The sequence below is a fragment of the Protopterus annectens genome, chromosome 14.part0, assembly GCF_019279795.1.
Source record: "Protopterus annectens isolate FY-2018-M chromosome 14.part0, PAN1.0, whole genome shotgun sequence".
Lineage (NCBI taxonomy): Eukaryota > Metazoa > Chordata > Ceratodontiformes > Protopteridae > Protopterus > Protopterus annectens.
Window position 1 is genome coordinate 875881596 of NC_056748.1, and position 19369 is coordinate 875900964.

Genomic DNA, 19369 nt, shown 5'->3' on the forward strand with positions numbered 1-19369 from the left:
AAAGTCTATCCATTTGAAATATATTTATAAACAGTAATAATGCCTCTTACATGGGAATGCAGATCCAAGGAGTTCTTAAAGTTAAACACATACAGGCGTGTCTGAAGTATATTTCCAATCATACTAAATGCATTCTATCTGTAATGACCATTGTTGAAAAGGAATTCTCCTGTAGCACTGAGAAATAATAGCCTAGCTTGGAACGTATGCATTCTTTATTCCATAAGTTTGATTCCAACCTTGTAAAACTAACTTTTACAGTGTGCATCTACCAACAAATTATGTCCCAAGTCAACCTATTTAACCTTCCAAACACCAAGGCTTACAGTGCAAGGCATTAAGCATGTCAGTGTTTACCATTGGAAAAAGTGTGAATATGCTAAGTATCACACATGGTAGTTATCATTGCTATGTTCCACACCTTCATTGCTGTTTGCTGACATCCCTGTCTCACTGTCTGGCAATGGATCTCTCTGCTTTCCATCGCACAAATGCACTTGGCATGGTTGTGCATCTTTGGACACTGACCGTTAAATGCAAGATTGGAATTTGGCCCAGTTCAGAAGTAGAGTTGTTGCTTGACTTTTGCAGACATGGCTGGTGTGGGAGATGATGGTGTTAAATTTAAAGTATGGAGGTGGGTTGTTGAGGAGTCCAGCATTTTTGTAGCACTTCTTGTGAAGCACCATAACTGCAGTCTACTGCAGGGGGACCATACCGGGTGTCAGTATAAGACTGAGGCTTGGAACAGGTTACCCAGGCTGTATCCAACGTAACTGGCATCTCAAAGACTGGAGAGAATTGTCAGCACTACAGTGACCTGAAGGACCTCCATAGCTGATGGGGGGATGAGTTTAGAACCGCTGACACCCATCAGCATTCCATTCTATAGAATGCAGTAGGCAGCCGAGGCTGGCATTCATTATGCTTTCATGTCTCTGCTTTTCTACTGTACAGCTACTGAATACATTGCAGCGAAGGGGTGGCATACCAAGAGAGGTTAAATTGCCTCAGAGAGGCACAGGGTAGATATGTATCAGGTCTTATTGTAAGCTTCATAACTATTGTAATTATATGCAATATGGCAATGTTGAATTAGCTGTATTTATCATATCATAACATTGTAATTGATTAATGTTACAGTAGAATATGAGCTTCCCACCATACCTGAATGTGGCAAAGGTATATAGAGTGGATGATCATAAATATGTATGCAGTGAAATTATATATTCATGTGACATGCCATGGATCTAATTCTCAATCTTTTTTTGTCTCACCCCATCCCTTCTCTCTCAATTTTTGAGAATATTTTATATGGCTTAAAAATGTTCTGTTGTCACAGAGCAACCAATGTGGATCAGCCCACCATCCTAGCAAAGGTTGCAGCACAGACACCCAGCACTTCAGTATCCCAACTGTCAGCACTGCCTCCACAACCCTGCCTAACTTCTCCATTTGTGTCAAGTAGCTCTGCTCTGGCAGCAGCTGCACTGGTACCCTCTGTGAGTAGTAGTAGAGGAGGTGGAGATTTTGTCACCTAGCAAGAGCTGACAGGGCAGTGGAGGGTATCATGGAAAGGGGCCTCAGTGCCCAAATCAGATGTGAAAAAAAGTTGATTTATCATCTTGCCAAGACAATGCCATGTCAAGCACTGACACAGGAAACTGAGACAGCCGACGGTGATGACAGCTCTGAGAGTGAGAACTAGATTCTCACTGTTCTCAGGCTTGACGTGGGTGCACCTCTGATGTCCCCTACCCATCCCCAATCAAGGTGTCCCCCAACCTTTTGTGTCCATCACCATCCCTGTCTGTCTTGTATGTCCTGTATGTCTGTTCCTGCTTCATGCTTGGCCCATATTATAAGCTTTACCAGACTTAAGTAGATTTATTGATTCTATAACTAGGTTTGCATATAGAAACAGTATAACTCTCAAACAACAATTATGCTATACAGACATAAAGGAGAACATGAATCTGACTAAAGCAAATAAATATGGCACCTTCCCATGTTATAATTGTTGTTGTTGCACTTATATTGATAAAAATGTGAATTATTTTTATACACCAACTGGAAAAAGATTTGAATTTAGATGTGCTGCAACTTGCAATAGTACTAATATTGTATACTTGTCTACGTGTAAAAAATGCAGGTGTTTCTATGTAGGTAAGTCAAATAGAAGACTCAAAGACAGAATAATTGAACACAACTCTGACATTAGATGGAAGGTCCTGACAAATGCCTTAGCCAAACATATAAATGAGACTAACTTGGAGTATGATTTTATGTTTAAGGTTATTGGTACTGTAACTAAGAGCAGTAGATGGGGAGATATGAATACTAAACTAGAGTTGAGTGAATATAAATGGATACTTCTCCTATCTGCAGACAAATTACCTGGTTTAAATCCAATGATATAATTGAAACCTGTTTTAAAACAAAGACAGAATTGTTTACATAATTTTTTATGTAACTGTTTTACTATGTATTAGAGCAGGGGTGGGCAAACTTTTTGATTCGTGGGCCACATTGAGTTCTAACATTTGACAAAGGGGCCGGAACAGGAGCAGATAGATGGCATGCTTTGAAAACATCACCTCATTGGGGGAAAAATACACATCTTGGGATATGGAGAAAACATGTGCTTTAATTTCCAATGAAAATGAAGAAAAGCATTACAATAAAATCTCTGACTTCGAAATGAGTCTTTAAACACTGAAAATCAAATAAATGACCATTTTATTTTAAAGCACTGAAAGTTCTGTTATCCTTCAGGATATCACCATCACTCTCCTCCTGACTGTCTTTTTTTTCAAAAACGGTAGGAGATGCAGATGCACTTGTCCTGTTCCTTTTATTCAATTTGTTTCCCCGGTGCCAAAAGTCAACAATGACCAGTGCAAGGATGAAACAGTTACAGCAAGTCAGTCTGTGAAGCATTATATTTGATCTGCGCGCACTGTTTATTTTAACAATGTGCGTATCACGGAGACACACACATTTTAATGGGAGCAGTGTTGTTGGTCTCCTTTTTTAGCCAGCGCATCAAAGTCTGGAGTTAGTTTTGTTGTGGCGATTCTCAGGATGGATCTGAGATGTAGGTCTGTTAACTTGGATCTGTGGCTGGCTTTGTTGATGTTCATGACGCTGAACGTCTGTTCACACACGAAGGTAGAGCCGAACAAAGCCAACATCATCTGCGCTTTTCGCCTTAGATTTGGAAACGCGGCATCATTGAGTGAAGCATAGAAGTCATTTAGTTTCAGAGAGCTGAACTTCTCTTTTAAGGCAGGGTCGGACTGAAGGTCGATCAGTTCGAGCTGAAGCTCCTCTGGAGCTGTTTCGGGTCTTGTGACAGAGGAAAGGCCACCAATTGAAGTGACTTGTCAATTTTGTCGAAATCCAAAACCGACGGCAGAATTCTCCGTGCAGTGCATCCAGTGACTCACTGTATTTCTTTACTTTTGCTCCGGCCTCTTTCAGCATGGCTAGTCTAGGAAAATGAGTGAATGACTTGTTCAAAATCTGCCTGGAGAATAAAGCCAGCTTGGATTTGAAGGCTTTCACGTTTGTGTACATGTCATGCACAAACTGCTCCTTCCCCTGCAGTTTCACGTTGAGCTCATTCAAGTGTGAAAATACGTCCGTAGCAAACGCAAAGTCACACATCCAGCTCTTGTTGCTCAGCTCAGGAAATTCATCAGTCTTCCCCTGCCACTCCAAAAACACGCCAATCTCCTCTTTGAGCTCCCACACTCGTTGAAACACTTTGCCCAAACTCAACCAGCGGACACGGGAGTGATAAAGCAGGTCCTGGTGATCCGCATCAGTTTCCTCCAGGAACACAATGAACTGACGGTGCTGAAGTCCCCATGCACGTATGAAGTTGACGAGTTTCACCACAGGATTCACAACATGATTCAGCTGTAACACCGATTTACATAGAGATTCCTGGTGGATGATGCAGTGGAGGAAAATGACATCCTGGTCAGGGTTTTCATTGTTGACTTTATTCTGGATTCTCCTCAGCAGGCCAACGTTTTTTCCCGTTAAATTCGGAGATCCATCTGTGGTGATGTTAACAAGCTTACTCCAGGGAAGCTTCATGTTTTCGATGGCAGCAGACACCCGTTCAAACAAGTCCTCTCCTCGTGTTTGTCCTTTCAGAGACTCCATTGTCAAAAACTCCTCCGTTATTTCAAAAGTTTCATTGATTCATCGGATAAAAATGAGGAGCTGAGCAGTGTCTTTGACATTGTTGCTTTCATCCAGTGCTAAAGAATAAAAAGGGAATGACTTCGCCTTTTTGTTTAATCTGCTGGTGATATATTCATCTATTAGTTCCACACGGCGAGTCACTGTCCGCCATGATAAACTGATTTTCTCAAATTTGTCTTTGGTCTCCGGGCACAAAATACCTGCTGTCTCTACCATACATTCTTTTAGAAACTCGCCCTCAGACAGTGGTTTGCCGGCCTTTGCTATTTTGAATGAAAGCATAAAACTGGCCTTGGTACTTGACTCTTGAATGGCAGTTTGACGGTGAAAAAAACTTTGCTGAGCCTTCAAATTAGCTGCCACCTTCTCAGCAGCAGCTTCCCGTTCTTTTGTTGAGAGCTTGCTTGCATAATTAGCGTGCTTTGTGGCAAAGTGACGGCTAATATTATACTCTTTAAAAACCGCCACAGTTTCTTGGCATATCAGGCAAACAGCAGATGATCGGTGTTCAGTGAAAAAATATTTAGTTGTCCACTCCTTATTGAACACTCGACATTCTCTGTCCACTTTCCTTTTCTTGGGTCCGCTCATCTTCATAGAGGGGCGGTGGGTCAAAGGGTAAAGTGCAAACGTGGAGTAATAGGCCTACGCTTCACCTCAACAAAGCCAATATATCTAGAGTGCGCCATCTAGTGAGGAAACATCAGAACTGCAGGGGAAATAAAACATTAACAAGGTTAATTTATTAAATTTTTTCAAGTTTGGAGGGCCGAATCAAAACGTTTAACGGGCCGCATGTGGCTCCCGGGCCATAGTTTGCCCATGCCTGTATTAGAGTTTATGTAATGATTTTTCATTTTTTTTAAATAATGTAGTGTTTCTTTAACAACACATTGATGAATTTTATTGGCTGTGACTTAATTGTGGTTTGCATAAATTGTTTGTAGTAGGATATAGAGTTAATACTGATGAAGAGTTTTTAACCTGAAAGCTTTCTTCTTTGTGATTAAATTGCTACGCTACCCAGTTCGTTTTTCTTTTGTTCCTGCTTCCTCACATACCCTACCTACCTGACAATCACATTCCTAAGCCCCTTCCCCAACAATCCTCTCTCTTTGAAAGTAAAAGAAAAAAAAATGGGCATGTGCCCCACCCAAAAAAAAAAAAAAAACACGACACACACATAGCTCTCCACTTTATCTATGTGTGTTCTTGACACACTTGATTTGGTACAGTTGTCTCTACAACATTATTCTGTTGCTGTCACCTACCCTTGGTGTGGTGACAGCCCATGTTCAGCAGTTTCTGTCTACAATTCTAAATTTATGTTGTGAAGAAGTGGATAGATATGGGTTTCTCCCACTACCTTCCTGCAAATTCCTCTATTCTTTCCCCTGTGTCCTCCCCTCTGCTTGGCCCCCATTTCAACACTTCCCTATCAACCCCTTTTTCACATGTTTAATCTGGTCAAAAAATAGAATCACACACACCACACGCAGCCAGAAGTGGCCTATAAGAAAGCCTTCACATTTTGCCCTCAGCATTTGCATACAGTTTGGCGTCTTGCACCAATGCCAAGTGACAGTGAATTTCTGTTCTTCTCCTATGGCAAAACCTGGTCAGTTGTTGCCATCACTCATAGTAGTCCAGTTATCCTTGCGTAAAGGTGCTTAACCATGCTGCTTTATAGGAATACAGAATAAAGGTAATACGTAGCACAATATCTTTGCTGACACAGAATGAGAAACTAATCCTATGTCCACTGCATTGTCACACAGTAGAAATCAGACTTCTTTGGTGGTGCTTGTGTTAAGTACTGTGTCCTCTAGATTGTATAACTAGATAGGTAGGGAGTTCTAACCTCACAGCAGTCATCTTGTATGTGTGTGTGATGGTGGGGTCATGAGAAACATTATAGGTTCATAGGTTCATAGGTAGGTACTAGGCTGTTGGCCCTAGGGCCTATATAAGCCTAGCCAAAAAATGTACCCTGGCTTTCGCCACCCAAGAAAATTATTTTCCTGTGCCCCTGTCGAGCAGAGCCACAGAAGTGATCCCTGGGGTGAATTTCCCATTTCCCATCCAGTCATCAAGATTTTTCTTGAAGAGTGCTAATGAGGAGCTCTGTTTGACATAGATAGGTAGTCTGTTCCAGAGTATGGGAAGTCTCTGGGACAGGAATCTATCCCTCCAGCATGTTCTGTTTATTGTGGTGACAAGGTTTAGGTCCCTAGAGCATGTAGCTCAGAGGGACTGGGATTTCTTTAAGTGGAGCATGTCCAACAGCTCTGAGTTTGACATAGCTTTGTATGTTAGGCAGAGATCGCCCCTGAGTAGGCGATATGCGATGGAGTAAAGCTGTAGTTTTTTGAGACGGTCTGTGTAGGGCATCTGTTTGAGGCCAGTAATCTTCTTTGTGAGGTATTTCTGTGGTCTTTCCAGTTGTTGTAGATGTCTTGTGAGGTACATACCAAAAGGGGCGTTGTACTCTATAATGGGTCTAATGAGTGATGAGTAGAGGGGAACAATGACCTCTTTTTTTCTGGATGAGAATCCTTTTGTGATGCCACATAGAAGGATTTCCTGACCACTGTGGCGATGTGATTATCAAAGGAGAGACTAATGTCCACCTGTGTCCCAAGGTCTCTTATCACATTTTCGGCATTAAGTAGACTACCAGCTATGTGGTAGTTCATGGGTACAGAGTTTTTACCAAAGGGGATGACAATACACTTTTTGGCATTGAGCTTCAGGCCATGGCTTTGACACCAGGTATCTGTCTCAGTGAGGCCCTTTTGTAGTTTGTCCACATCGTTAGGAGTTTTGATTATGGCTCCTAATTTGCAGTCATCTGCAACTTTGTTAGCCAAAGACCTTCTGTGTTAGCCTGCACTTCAGAGAAGTAGATACCAAACAGGAGAGGACCCAGGACTGAACCCTGTGGTACTCCACTTGCAAATGGTCTGAAGTCGGATTTGGAATCCGCTACTTTCACAGTGTGGGTTCTGTCCATGAGCCAGTTGGCAACCCATCTTGTGACATAGGGATTTATACCTAGTTTAGTGGGCTTATCTATAATTCCAGAGTGGGGGATGGTGTTGAAAGCCTTGGTGAGATCTAGATAAGTGGTGTGAACCATTTTACCCTTATCTATGGCCTTGGTGATTGCTTCAAAGAAGTCAATCAGGTTTAGGAGACATGATCTGCCTTTTACAAATCCAAACTGGGTAGGGTCTGGAGTTTGGAGATTACCAATGTCTTGTTTATGAGTTTCATGATGATACGTTCCATGGCCTTGCAGACCAGGCTCATCAGGCTAATGGGGCGGTAGTTCCCGGGGTCCGTCGTGGCTCCCCCTTTGTGGAGTGGGATAACCATTGCGGTGTGCCATTCAATGGGTACAAAGCCTGAGGTGAGGCTATGATTGAACATGGTACTTAGGTAGGGTGCCAGTTCATTCTGTAGTTCATGTAGAAAGCAGCCTGGGATATTGTCAGGTCCCATGAATGCTGTGTTCTTGGCTTTAACATAGTCAGATCACTCCCACGTCACCTTTTCATTCTGTCCACAAATGCATACTATCTCCACCACACTGATGAGGTCACCATTTCAAAAATGCACTCTCACACCACTAAAGTCAGACCCCTCCTGTGGTACATGCCTGTAAAACATCTGCACGTACATAGGTAAGTTACCAAATAAAGCAGTGAGAAACTCATGTGTGTACGATTGTAAATGGATGCACAATTGTCTTACACCTGTTAATATTGACAACATTTAGATTCCCACATGGCTGTTGAAATCATTTCAGCACTCATCTCCTTTGCTTGACACAGCTGATGTCATCCCTTCAAAGATGCAATGTGACTCACATGCAGTCAGACTTCTTTTCTGGTGCATGGCTATAATACACTTCCATGCAGACTGTGTCAGTAGACAGGTAAAGAGTTCAAATACAGGACTGACTGTTTTTTGTGAGTCTGCATTTCTTCAATTTACTGTGTAGAACATCTGGTGTATATCTATAAAGTGTGCTTGTGCTGCACAACCACTTTTTAGCAGAAACATCAAAGTACACAGTGGTGATGTCATCTATTGAAATATACAGTGTCACAATTGTAAAATAGGTCTTGAGTGGTGCTTGTGTTTCAGTAAACCTTCATTAGCTTGTGATGTTAGGTATCAAGTTCATATCCCAACATCACTGCTTGCAGTCAATGTACATGTTGTTAACAGTGTTGTCACCCACATGTGCTTTGTTCATGTGTATATATTGTTTCCTCTTACAAGAGTTTACTCTAAATTTCCTTCTCAAAGACTGTATTGAAGGCTGATGCTGGCATTTTAACAGATTGTCCTCTCATACCAGTTGTAGTGAGATGCCTACTTAAGACTGAGGACATGAGATGGTGTAAAACATGTTCTTGCCTAAGTAAGGCATGTGTTCCAATATGGGATTATATCCACATTTTACATAACTCTTGTTCTACCATCATAGTGACAACAGCAGGAGGTCACAGGTATGTTTGGGTATACTTGGCATCAGGCAATGTTATCTGACATATAGCAAGATTATTTCTAAAGTAATTAAAGGGATACATATTCTGATTCATACACATGATGTAATGATTTCATATAACCACACATATGACAACTGGTGATGCATTATACCACTGCACATTCATTAATCCCACTATGGTGGTGGTTTTCTCAGCACTTAGGCAAGTGTTTAAATCAGCATAGCGTGACAGTAAGCATTTGTGTCCTTAACTGTTCTGTAGGAATGACCCTACCCCCCCATTTTACTGTATACATATAGAGTGGCAGAGGCCTTCCCCATTCATTTTGTCAGATAACAATTATGGGCAAATAAAATACAGCTGATTTAATGACTTCATGTGGGTGGAGATCAACAGCTGTGATAACATTTCCACTGTGGCACATGTGAGTAATAGCCATATTTTTAGTTGGGTGAGTTGTATAGCTTGCTGTTGAGTTCTAGCATAGGGAATCATTTGGTGTGAATGTACTGATATCACACAACAATCATTATATCATGTCAGTATTATTCCTTGATATGTTGCACAAATACATATGAACGTAGCTTTAGATTTCATGGAAGAAGACATTTGCTCAACCAATGTCATGGTGAGAGTGTTATTGTGGGACATGCATTGAGTACTGTGATGTACATGAGTGTGCTCCAGTTCTTGGGTGGTATGTGCACACACATACAGTGAAGCTGTCCTTGACCATGGAACATTGACATAGGACTGATCACATTAATATGCATATGAGTATACTCATTTAATTGATTCTTCTATTTGATTCTCAGCTGGAGCGCCTTCTGTGTGTAGTCTGCATGTCCTCCCCACAGTCGAGTGACGTTAAAGACATGCAGGTAGGTACGTGGGTGAATGGGTGTGCCTTCTTTGAAGATTGGCCATTGGGCTGGCAACTCGGCACTGTAAAAATCCACTACCAATCATTAGCAGACTGGAGTTCCGCTGTGGCGACCCCTAAATGGGAAAAGCCAAAAGACATTACTAGTTTGAAATGCTGATATTACATTCATTCTTAGGGATCTTTTTTTTATTCATACATTAATTTCAGTTGTTTGTGACAATATCCATTGCTACTTTTTATAGCACTGGCAGATGCCAACAATACACAGCTCTATGGAATTCATCATATCACAGTGTGGTGTTTGCATCTGTTGTTATCTGTCTGTACAATAACTGTGTGAGGCAGGATTGCCTTATGCAAGGGTATTACATGTGACACATTCTGCCCCCACATGTGTGATATCACACACATCTACATATGGGATGCATACTCATTAGAATAGTGAAGTACATAATTCCCTTCAAGGGATCCTCATACATGCGTTATGCCTATTTCTGTGGTGTACACAGTTAATACACAGGTCAGTGTTAACTCTGATGGGATGGGTTAGATTCTTGCAAAAGGAGAATGTGGCTTCTGAGCCATTCATATTTTCAAACATGTTATATTGATGAAATGCAGGCTGTGCAAATATCCCATAATGTATGTACTGCCCTTGCAAAGCATAAACTTAACTCAGCATGTTAATGACATTCATATCTCATGCAATTCCCTCTCTTACAAGGTTAATTTGTGTAACTGTCACATCCTAAATATCATATCTGCTTTTATTTACCTATATTTTCTCAGGAAGTGTGACTACCATTAATTTTTATTACATACATATTGTACAATTTTATTATTACAAAATTGTCTTTGTGATATAAGCACCTTTAAATCAATTTTCTTAGTACATTTTGAAAATTAACCCTCCCGTCATGTAGTCCTGTATACATTGTTTTTGATTTCTGTGCACATTGTCTTCAGTATATTTTCCCTGCCTGGTAACCATTTATTGTAGTCACCCTGGCCATTTATCCTCAACTATTATGTATTTCTGTATTCGTATGTTTCATTTATGTGCACAGTGCACTCAGTACCCTTTCCCTGCCTGGTACAGCTTGCATTATTTGCCCTAATAGTTCTTTGTGCTGTTCACATGAGCACGCTTAACAGGATTACTTATAGGCAAGCCTATTTGTTTGCTGTGTGTGCTCATGCTGCTCAACATGTTTTCATGGACACCAACACTGTTGCTGGCCACGAAAACATGCTTGCATTCGTGGAAGCAGGATGAGCGCCATGCATATGCAATTAGCATTGCTGCTCATCCCGCTAACACGTAAACATCATGTATGCTATGCATGAAGCCTACATGATTGTTCATGAATCCTGGGAGCTATCTTTACATGTTCTTTGTAAAATTTCTTTCTAAGGCAAGTAGGTTGCAAAACTGTGCTAATGATTTCTCAAGATGTCTGGTTATTCATAATGGTTACGATATTTCCCGAACACTTCAAAATTCACAAACTTGTCTTCTGCCTTCAATTGTAGCAAGAAGGGGTTAACTTTTCTGTAAACTTAAACATTGCTTGATTTGTAAAGCAAATATGTGGTCGAGACCTTCCATGCTTTCACTCTTAGCAAAAACAGGTGAGCACTGCAATCAGTCATAAGCTTAGTTTTTGTTTTTTTTGTTTGCTTTTTTTTTGATACACAGTCACTTATGACATGTCAGATTCGATCACATGCATAGTACTTTTACAGTTTATATTTACAATTAGAACCTCTGTGCTGCATTTCAATTCACCAGTATCAGACTTTGCCTTTGCTCTTACTGATTTTCTTGGGACCACACCCTGCACTTTTTTTACTCACGTAAGTGCTACTGCCAAATATTTGACTTGTAAGGCTTTTACTTCTATTTCTTTCTTCCACTGCCAAAATAAAATGTAAGGTATTTACTCGTCAGTTTAATTTAGGCTAAAAATACAACTTCTTTGCATGCATTCATCATTTATTCCACATGCAATTCTTTCAATGTCTACTGTAAAGCCTCTCCGAAAGCAAGAGCAGTTTTATCAACTATGCTACATATTCAGAAATAAAGTGAGTTTTTTTAGCATAAGAACAGCTATACTTCCTTAGCAATCACTTGGCTTAGAATTAAAATGTCTCTTTAAAGTTTACCAGTCATAGTCATGTATTTTCACTAGGTTTGTATGTTTCAGAGGCTCTCTATTGAACTGTAGGTTTCCCTCCCACAAGCATAAATAAATGCTCCAGGCTTCCATAGTAATCTTCTCAGGACTGATTTTTTTTTACATCATCTGCAGTCAAGGTATCTATATTACCAATTTTTTCATTAATTTCCTCTTCCTCAGGCTGATGCAGGTGCTGTTTCTATAAACATGTAGACCTCACTGCTAATGGAAGTGATTTTTTTTTTGTTTATTAAAAAGTCCAAATACTGTAGGAATATTAAACAACAAGAGCTCTTGGCTTTGAAGCTGAGAAACTTTAAAATGGAACTCAGCAGAGGTAGCAAAGCTAGCTAACACAAGCAGCAGCTTGGACTAGAAGTTAAGATGATGTACATCACAGCATGATATTTATTCTTAAAATGATTTACTGTTTACATTAAACATTTAATAGTCAAAATACTACTCACCTGTAGGCAGTGCAAATTCCGGAATTTTACTAGATTTTCTAAATTATTAACATGGCCTTAGTTGTAACAATATAAATGTTTATAGTTTATAATCTGAAATGTCACTTTTTTTTTACTAAACATTCACACTGTCTGCCTGTCGCCTCCTGAAACAAATGCTCATTGTTCCATGGCATAAATCTTAAATGAAATAAAAGATGCATTATATGTACTGATTGCCAAACTGAAATCTCTACTGTAGCAGCTAGTAATATAATAAGCACATCTGTGTCATAGCCCTCACCTCAACCTCTTAGCACAAGAATTTTGGACAAGGCCAAAAATATTGGAGGTACGAAGGCCCAGAATTAGGGACAGATTCTTAAATATTGCAATTATAAATTTAGTTGCTAGAATTACACATTCTGCTTTATATGCATTTTTCTGAATTATATGAAATCTTAAACTCAGATGTGTTTCATTATTTAGTGAGTTCTTCAATTATTTTCCAATAAACCACAAATTTTATGAGGAACAGACCAAAAATATAGGGAAACTATCTGGACATTCTGCTAAATTCTGGACAGTTGATAGACGTGTGTGTATATGTATATATATATATATATATATATATATATATATATACATACATATATACACACACACACACATATATTTATATATATATATATATATATATATATATATATATATATACACATATACACACACACACACACAGACACACACCTATCTATATATATATATATATATATATATATATATATATATATATATACACACACACACACACACACACACACACATATATATATATATATATATATATATATATATATACACACACACACATATATATATATATATATATACACACACACACACACACACATATATATATATATATATATATATATATATATATATATATATATATTATATACATATATACATATTTTTTATTTTTTTTTCTTTAGCATTTTTGCTAAGTCAACAGTCATTTTGTTTCCCTTAGGTATTTGAATAGTGTGTGTGGATCCTGCATGTCCTCCCTCCATTCGTTTCCTCCCGCATTACAAAGGAACGTGTCTGGAGCGTTTCTTCCCGGACCGCCACTGAAAATTGGCTCGTTCCAAGTCGGACATTCCCATTAAACAAATGTTAAATGAATAGCTAATGAAAGAAGAAACACATTGCTGTGGACACTTATCTTACTTGTTGACTCACTTGACCCATATTCAATTCAGTTAAGCCTGTTGGGAACTTACTGACTTTGAGTGCCACTGCCACAGAATATTCCTACCATAGAAACTAATTGATCATCAAGAAATGTGATGTATGGCCTGTCCTTTCAACTCACAATACCGTACATTTCCTCATTTGCCCCTTTTTGTACAGTTATTTGATCTTACTTGTATGTACTCTAATTCTACTGTCAAAACCAAACGAAGAATTAATTATTTGCTTGTTGGCTATTTTCTTTATAACTTGTACGGTGAATTTATTACTTGTTTATTTGTACTGTGAAATTTAATTTAATCTGTACTGTGAAATTTCTAATTGTATATTTTCTATCTTGGAGCTTTTCTCCCCGGGCCTACCCTGAAAAAGGGCGCAAGCTCAGTCTGACTATCCCGGTCAAAAATTTTAAATAAATAAATAATAAAATAAATTTCATCTTCTAAACTCAATAAATCTGCACAAAGGCCCAATATCGAAGACTAATTTTAAATATTGCCCTTATGAACTTAGTAACTTCCTAAAATGACATGCTTTGTGCTAGAATACATTTCCTAAGGGATATGAAATCTGAAAGTCAAATGTATGCCATTATTATTGACTTTAGTCCTCAATGATATGTCAGAAAACTTCAAATTTTATGAGAAACAGATCAAAATTATGAGGTAAAAATTTGGATATACAGAAAAATCGGAATAATTGAGAGATATGGATATTTTTGTTGAAAAAATAGACTGATAATTTATTATTATTACTATTATTATTATGTTCTATGTCAATTAAAATGTCACCGATACAGTGCATGCAATGCTGCAGAAAAGCACCTACACAAAAATTAAAATACCCGACTTGGGATATACTGCATAATTGGTACTCAAAATAAACCTCGTCCAAGAGCTGCAGGTGGCATGGGAAAAGCCAGTGATCACTGATCAGTTTCAATAGCAAGCAGCTCAGTTCATACTGGAACTACAATTCCCAAGCAGCCTGCAAAACCTTCCTCTGTTGTGGGTGGTGACGCAGCCAGTGGTTTAGTATTGTTACTAGCTGAAAGAGAGAAAAAAAGAGTGTGTGTGTGTGTGATTTAGGGAGAGAGAGAAAGGGGAGTCAATGGAGGTGGATTCAGCCAGAGGCATTCTCATGCAGGGACCGGCTAGGCAGAACTTCTGAAATCAAGACGGGAAGGCTCTTGCCACGTCTCTCGACTATCTCAGCACTCATGCACGGACTGTAGAGAGGGCGGTGACCGCTGTCTTTGAGCATCGGTTCTTGTGGCAGCACCGAGTCGAGAGGCCTAGCGGCATTGTATGTGCTGTCTGAGTCGGGAGAGCTTAGTCCGTCTCTACAGATTGGAATTATAATGTCCGAGCGGACGGCGGTGTCATTTCAGCAGACTCTTGACAGGTGAGTTGGGAGCTGATCTGTTCTGTAGGTTTACTGTTATTCGCAGTTGTAAACCCCAGCTGTGTCCCCATTCATTATTTACGGAGGCAGCACCTTGTTACAGTGGTTGGTATGTACCCAGCCATACTTTAGTGCTCGAATCGTTGACAGGTAGTTATATAGCGAATTACAGTAAGTTAATAAAATATGATACCTTGCACAACGTATGAAAAGAGGGTGGGATTCTAATACTGTAAATGTTCACAACCAACAACTCGTTGCCATTATCCTGTACGGTGTGCTTAGAAAGTAAACAGTGGGTATCCTTTTAATTTGCTATCTTGAAACTGACAGCGCCTGAATCAGACAGCACTATAGAAGCCGTTCTGCTCTTAGTTTTACTTCAGGAAACAGCGGATAGCTGTCAGTGTCAGATGTCTAATTAACAGCTTTTGTGACAACAGCAGTACACAAAGGGATGCGTATACAAGCATTCCCAGTATGTAGCTATTGCCCTGCTGCTAACTTTTCAAGTTGTGTTTACGATATTTTACTATATATTAGCTGCGTTGGATTCACTAAATACATTTCGACAAAGTTTTGGGAAGAGCTGTGCGCCGCTCAGGTACAGACAGTGAACGGCTTGAAACTTGATAGGGTACAGTGGTGTAGTAAAATACTTGTCTGTTGCATAATAAAAGCATACGAAGTGTGATAAAAATGCGCTGCAGACGGACTGTTAACAGTATTATTTTAGACTGGGTTGGAAGGCAAGGGAGGGGTACTTTCCAAAAAAAACAGACTTGGGATAGCAGTAGTGGGAGTGGTTACTAAAAATCAGCAGCACAATCAAGCAGCTAGCTGCAGGTATGTGAGATTATATATATATATATATATATATATATATATATATATATATATATATATATATATACACACACACACACACATATACATATACACACACACACACACACACATACAGTAAGGTTACCATGCTGGATATAGTCATTAGAATACCCTGTAACAGATGGGCTGAAGAGGAACAGATTCACAAGAAGAAGAAAGAACATAAAAAAGTGCATTTTAGCTGCCAGTAAATTTCCTAAGGAGTGAGCAAGGAAATGAGTATCAGTTTTGTGATTTGCAAGTAGGGAGTAAATTGAAAAAGATAAGGAAGACAGGAAGGGATCCAAACCAAATGAGTTTTTTTTTTATTTCCAGGCAAACTGTTTGCAAGAGACAAAGAAAAACTAATTGCACTGCCCTGTCTTTCTTTTGTAAGTAGCTAAAACAGTTTTTCAGCTTGTTATATATGTGGCTTGCAGCACTGCAGAGTCTTAAATGTTGTTTATGGAGCTCTTTGAAATTGATGTGTTTTTCATTATGCAAGTATATGTACACAGACTTAAAATTTATTTTACAAGTAGCTTGTCATACAGTAGTTGCTTTATTGCCATGCTGCATTGAAAAGAATGAAGCTACATGGCATACCTGTTGTTTGGCAACTGAATATATACACTTAGTCAGTGAATGGGGCTTTTCTTAGGCATGTCCCAAGTTGTGCATTATGTGCAGTAATGCAAGTTTTATTTAGTACTTGTATGGGGCAGTCCATGGACATCAGTGTGCCCTTCAATTGTAGGGTATCAACATACTTTTAAGGAGGAGTAAATCCAAAGTAATTTCAGATTTTCATTTGAACTGAGTTTGTTAATTAGGCATGGAGCCCCCTGCATATTGTTGAGGCTGGGGATCAGGTTAAGGATAGTGGCATTTATTGGTAGGATTTTTGTGCTGTTTTTGAATTAAGTTACTGCTTTGGAAGCACTGCTTTTTTTGGCCCACAGTTTTTTTATTCATAGTGTATCATCATCAGGCTTTTATTGAGGCCCGCCTGTCAATGAGCTCTTTCTTTTTCTTATGTCTGAATTATTCTACTGTATGCCTTATCCCAGTACACACCAGTCTCTATCCATCTAATTTCATTGTTCTTAAATATCATTCACCAAGTCAGACCATATTACGGTGTTTGCCCCCTTCATCTTAAGTATTTGACTCGAGTTAGGAACTAGGTTCACAGTCCTGTACAGCATTGCAGTGTACTTTTTTTTTACCTCCTTTTAATGCCTATACTCTCTTAGCAGATGTTTTCCTTTTGCATCCCACCTTCACTAATAATTTTCCTTTATGTATATTAGTTTAAAGGACCCATATTTTCAATACGTCTTTTAAGTCCTTTTTCAGTAGTTTTTACTTTTGTATATTTAACTCCAGAGGGTCATTGTCGTATAACACCTAATTAACTCATATGTGCATATAGCAGTCATAAATTCATATTTGTCTTCATCTTTTCCAGGATCCCTAACTATATATATATTTAAATCTCTTATTTTCTCTATGCTAACATTTTGCTCATGTGGCACTGGCAACAACCCTGAGATGGCTACTAAGTTTCACACTTTTCTGTGTATGTCACCAAGTTTGTTGCCTTGTATGTCTCTGTCACCATAGTTCTCTTTGCAAGTGCATTAGTTCCCATATGCACATTAGAGTGTGAGGTTTTATTCCTTTAGTTGTTATGCCCAGTATCTATTCTGATGCTGTTTCCATCCACACTAGGGGCTCCCTCTTCCCTTCCTATTCCATCCCATGTAATTCTTCTTGTGACAGAATTCCCTACACTTCACCTAATCCCGTCAATGACCGCTTTGATTTATTTAAGGCTAATAGCTTGGAACAGTTGTTTAGAAAGTCAACTGAGGGGAAAAAAAACATTCTGGATATTACTTTAACTAGCAGGATTCTTATTCTTAATGTAGAAGAATAAGATGAAGTAAGAATAGCAGTAAGGAAAGTGAAGTCAAGGAAAACAGCAGACTTAGATGAGGTCACAGCAGATATGAAATATACTGAGTGAGATTGGGACAAATGGCTCCTGAGGGTATTCATAGCAGTATGGAGAGAAAGGGGTATTCTAGATGACTGGAGAACAAGCATACTAATAACAGTGTACAAGAACAAAGGGACATTCACAACTCTGAGCAATTCAGAGGTGTCAAACTCCTGTCAACTGCATGCAAGTTCCGGTGAGGGTGATTGATAAATGAATACACAGAGTAGTAGAAAGTAAGATGGGAGGTGAGCAGTTGGGGTTCAGGAAGAAGCAAGCAGCAGGGCCAGCACAGTGGTTAACCTTCACTGTGAACAAGTAAAACCCAAATGCACAAGAAAAATCCCCGTAGAAGGAAACACTTGGCTCAATTCTTCACAAAGCTTTCAGGCTAATGCCCTTCTTCAGTAGACTACATTAATATGGTACAGAAATGTGGGCATCAGAGGCAGAGCAGTTGAAGAATATAGAGGAGATGGAGATGAAGTGCCTGAGATGTGCACTAGAAGATAGGTTTATCTGTATTTTTTTATACTACAATCTTTATTCAAAGTACCAGTAATGTTAAATTTTATTGCTTGTCTTTGTAAATTTTTGATTTACTTTATGTCTAATTATTGAATGTTCATTGCGGAGCTTTTCTCCCTGGGTCGCCAGTGAAAAAGGGCTTTGTCCCAGTTGGACTAACCCAGTTAACAAATGTCATAAATAAATAAATGTGCAGTAGGGTGCACATTATGAGACACATGAAGAAATTATGACAACAAAGCAGAAGCTAAAGTAGCTCCAGTTGCAGAGAATGTGAAAAAGAACAGATTAATGTGGTTTTGGCACGTGTGCAGAAGACAATCTGGTGAAGATTTGTTACAGACATGAAGAAGGCAAGGGGAAATGAGGGCATCCTGCAAAAGGGGGGGGGGTTGTGTGAGAGAAAACCTGCGACAGTCCGGCATAACTGTTGAGAAGGTAGGAGAGTGGCATTGAATTGAGAGAGATAGTAATAATTGACACGACAACCCCACCCCATGTAGAAAATGGGAGGGGGGGTTGATGATGATGATGATGGTGGTAAGGTAGATTTGAGGATGAAGCAGAGATATGAGGAAAGGATAGAACATGGCAGGTAAGGATTTGGTAGACAGAACTAAAGAGGTAAAAGCAAAGTGGTTAGTGGGAGTAGGGAAAGAACCAGGCAAACTTTCCACTAAATGAAAGTTTTAAACAGCTAAAGGAGCAGGGAGACTCTAGAGAATGCATTTAACTGCAAACAAATCAGTTCTATGATACACTCCTTGGCAGTATGATGCACAGGAGATACTCCAGGTTCAGTTAACAATTGACAAGACCGCTATTCAATTTATAGATGGCTACAGGCCCCCAAATTTGATTCAAGATACCAACTCCACCTATCTGGACCTCTTCAAATCTTATCAAGATTCAACCCTTTATCCTGATCCTGGGTGACTTTAATTAACCCACCACAGATTGGAAAAATTACTCATGCCAGAACACAAATGCCCAGAAATTCCTTGATTTTATCAATGCATATGTCTTGGCAAAGCTAGTTGATACCTCCACAA

General features: G+C 39.2%; 1 protein-coding gene across 3 annotated transcripts in view; it reads left to right on the top strand.

Annotated features, from left to right (window-relative positions):
* Window positions 1–14513: 14513 nt before the first annotated feature.
* TBC1D12 (TBC1 domain family member 12) overlaps window positions 14514–19369 on the top strand; it is a 1516811-nt gene continuing 1511955 nt past the window's right edge. For 2 of the 3 annotated variants that reach the window (XM_044056656.1, XM_044056658.1), the window contains exon 1: window positions 14514–14917. In XM_044056656.1, coding sequence (XP_043912591.1) covers window positions 14874–14917 — 44 coding nt within the window. In that variant the 5' untranslated portion in view covers window positions 14514–14873. The remainder of the gene's footprint in view (window positions 14918–19369) is intronic. The other variant, XM_044056657.1, reaches the window with a different exon arrangement.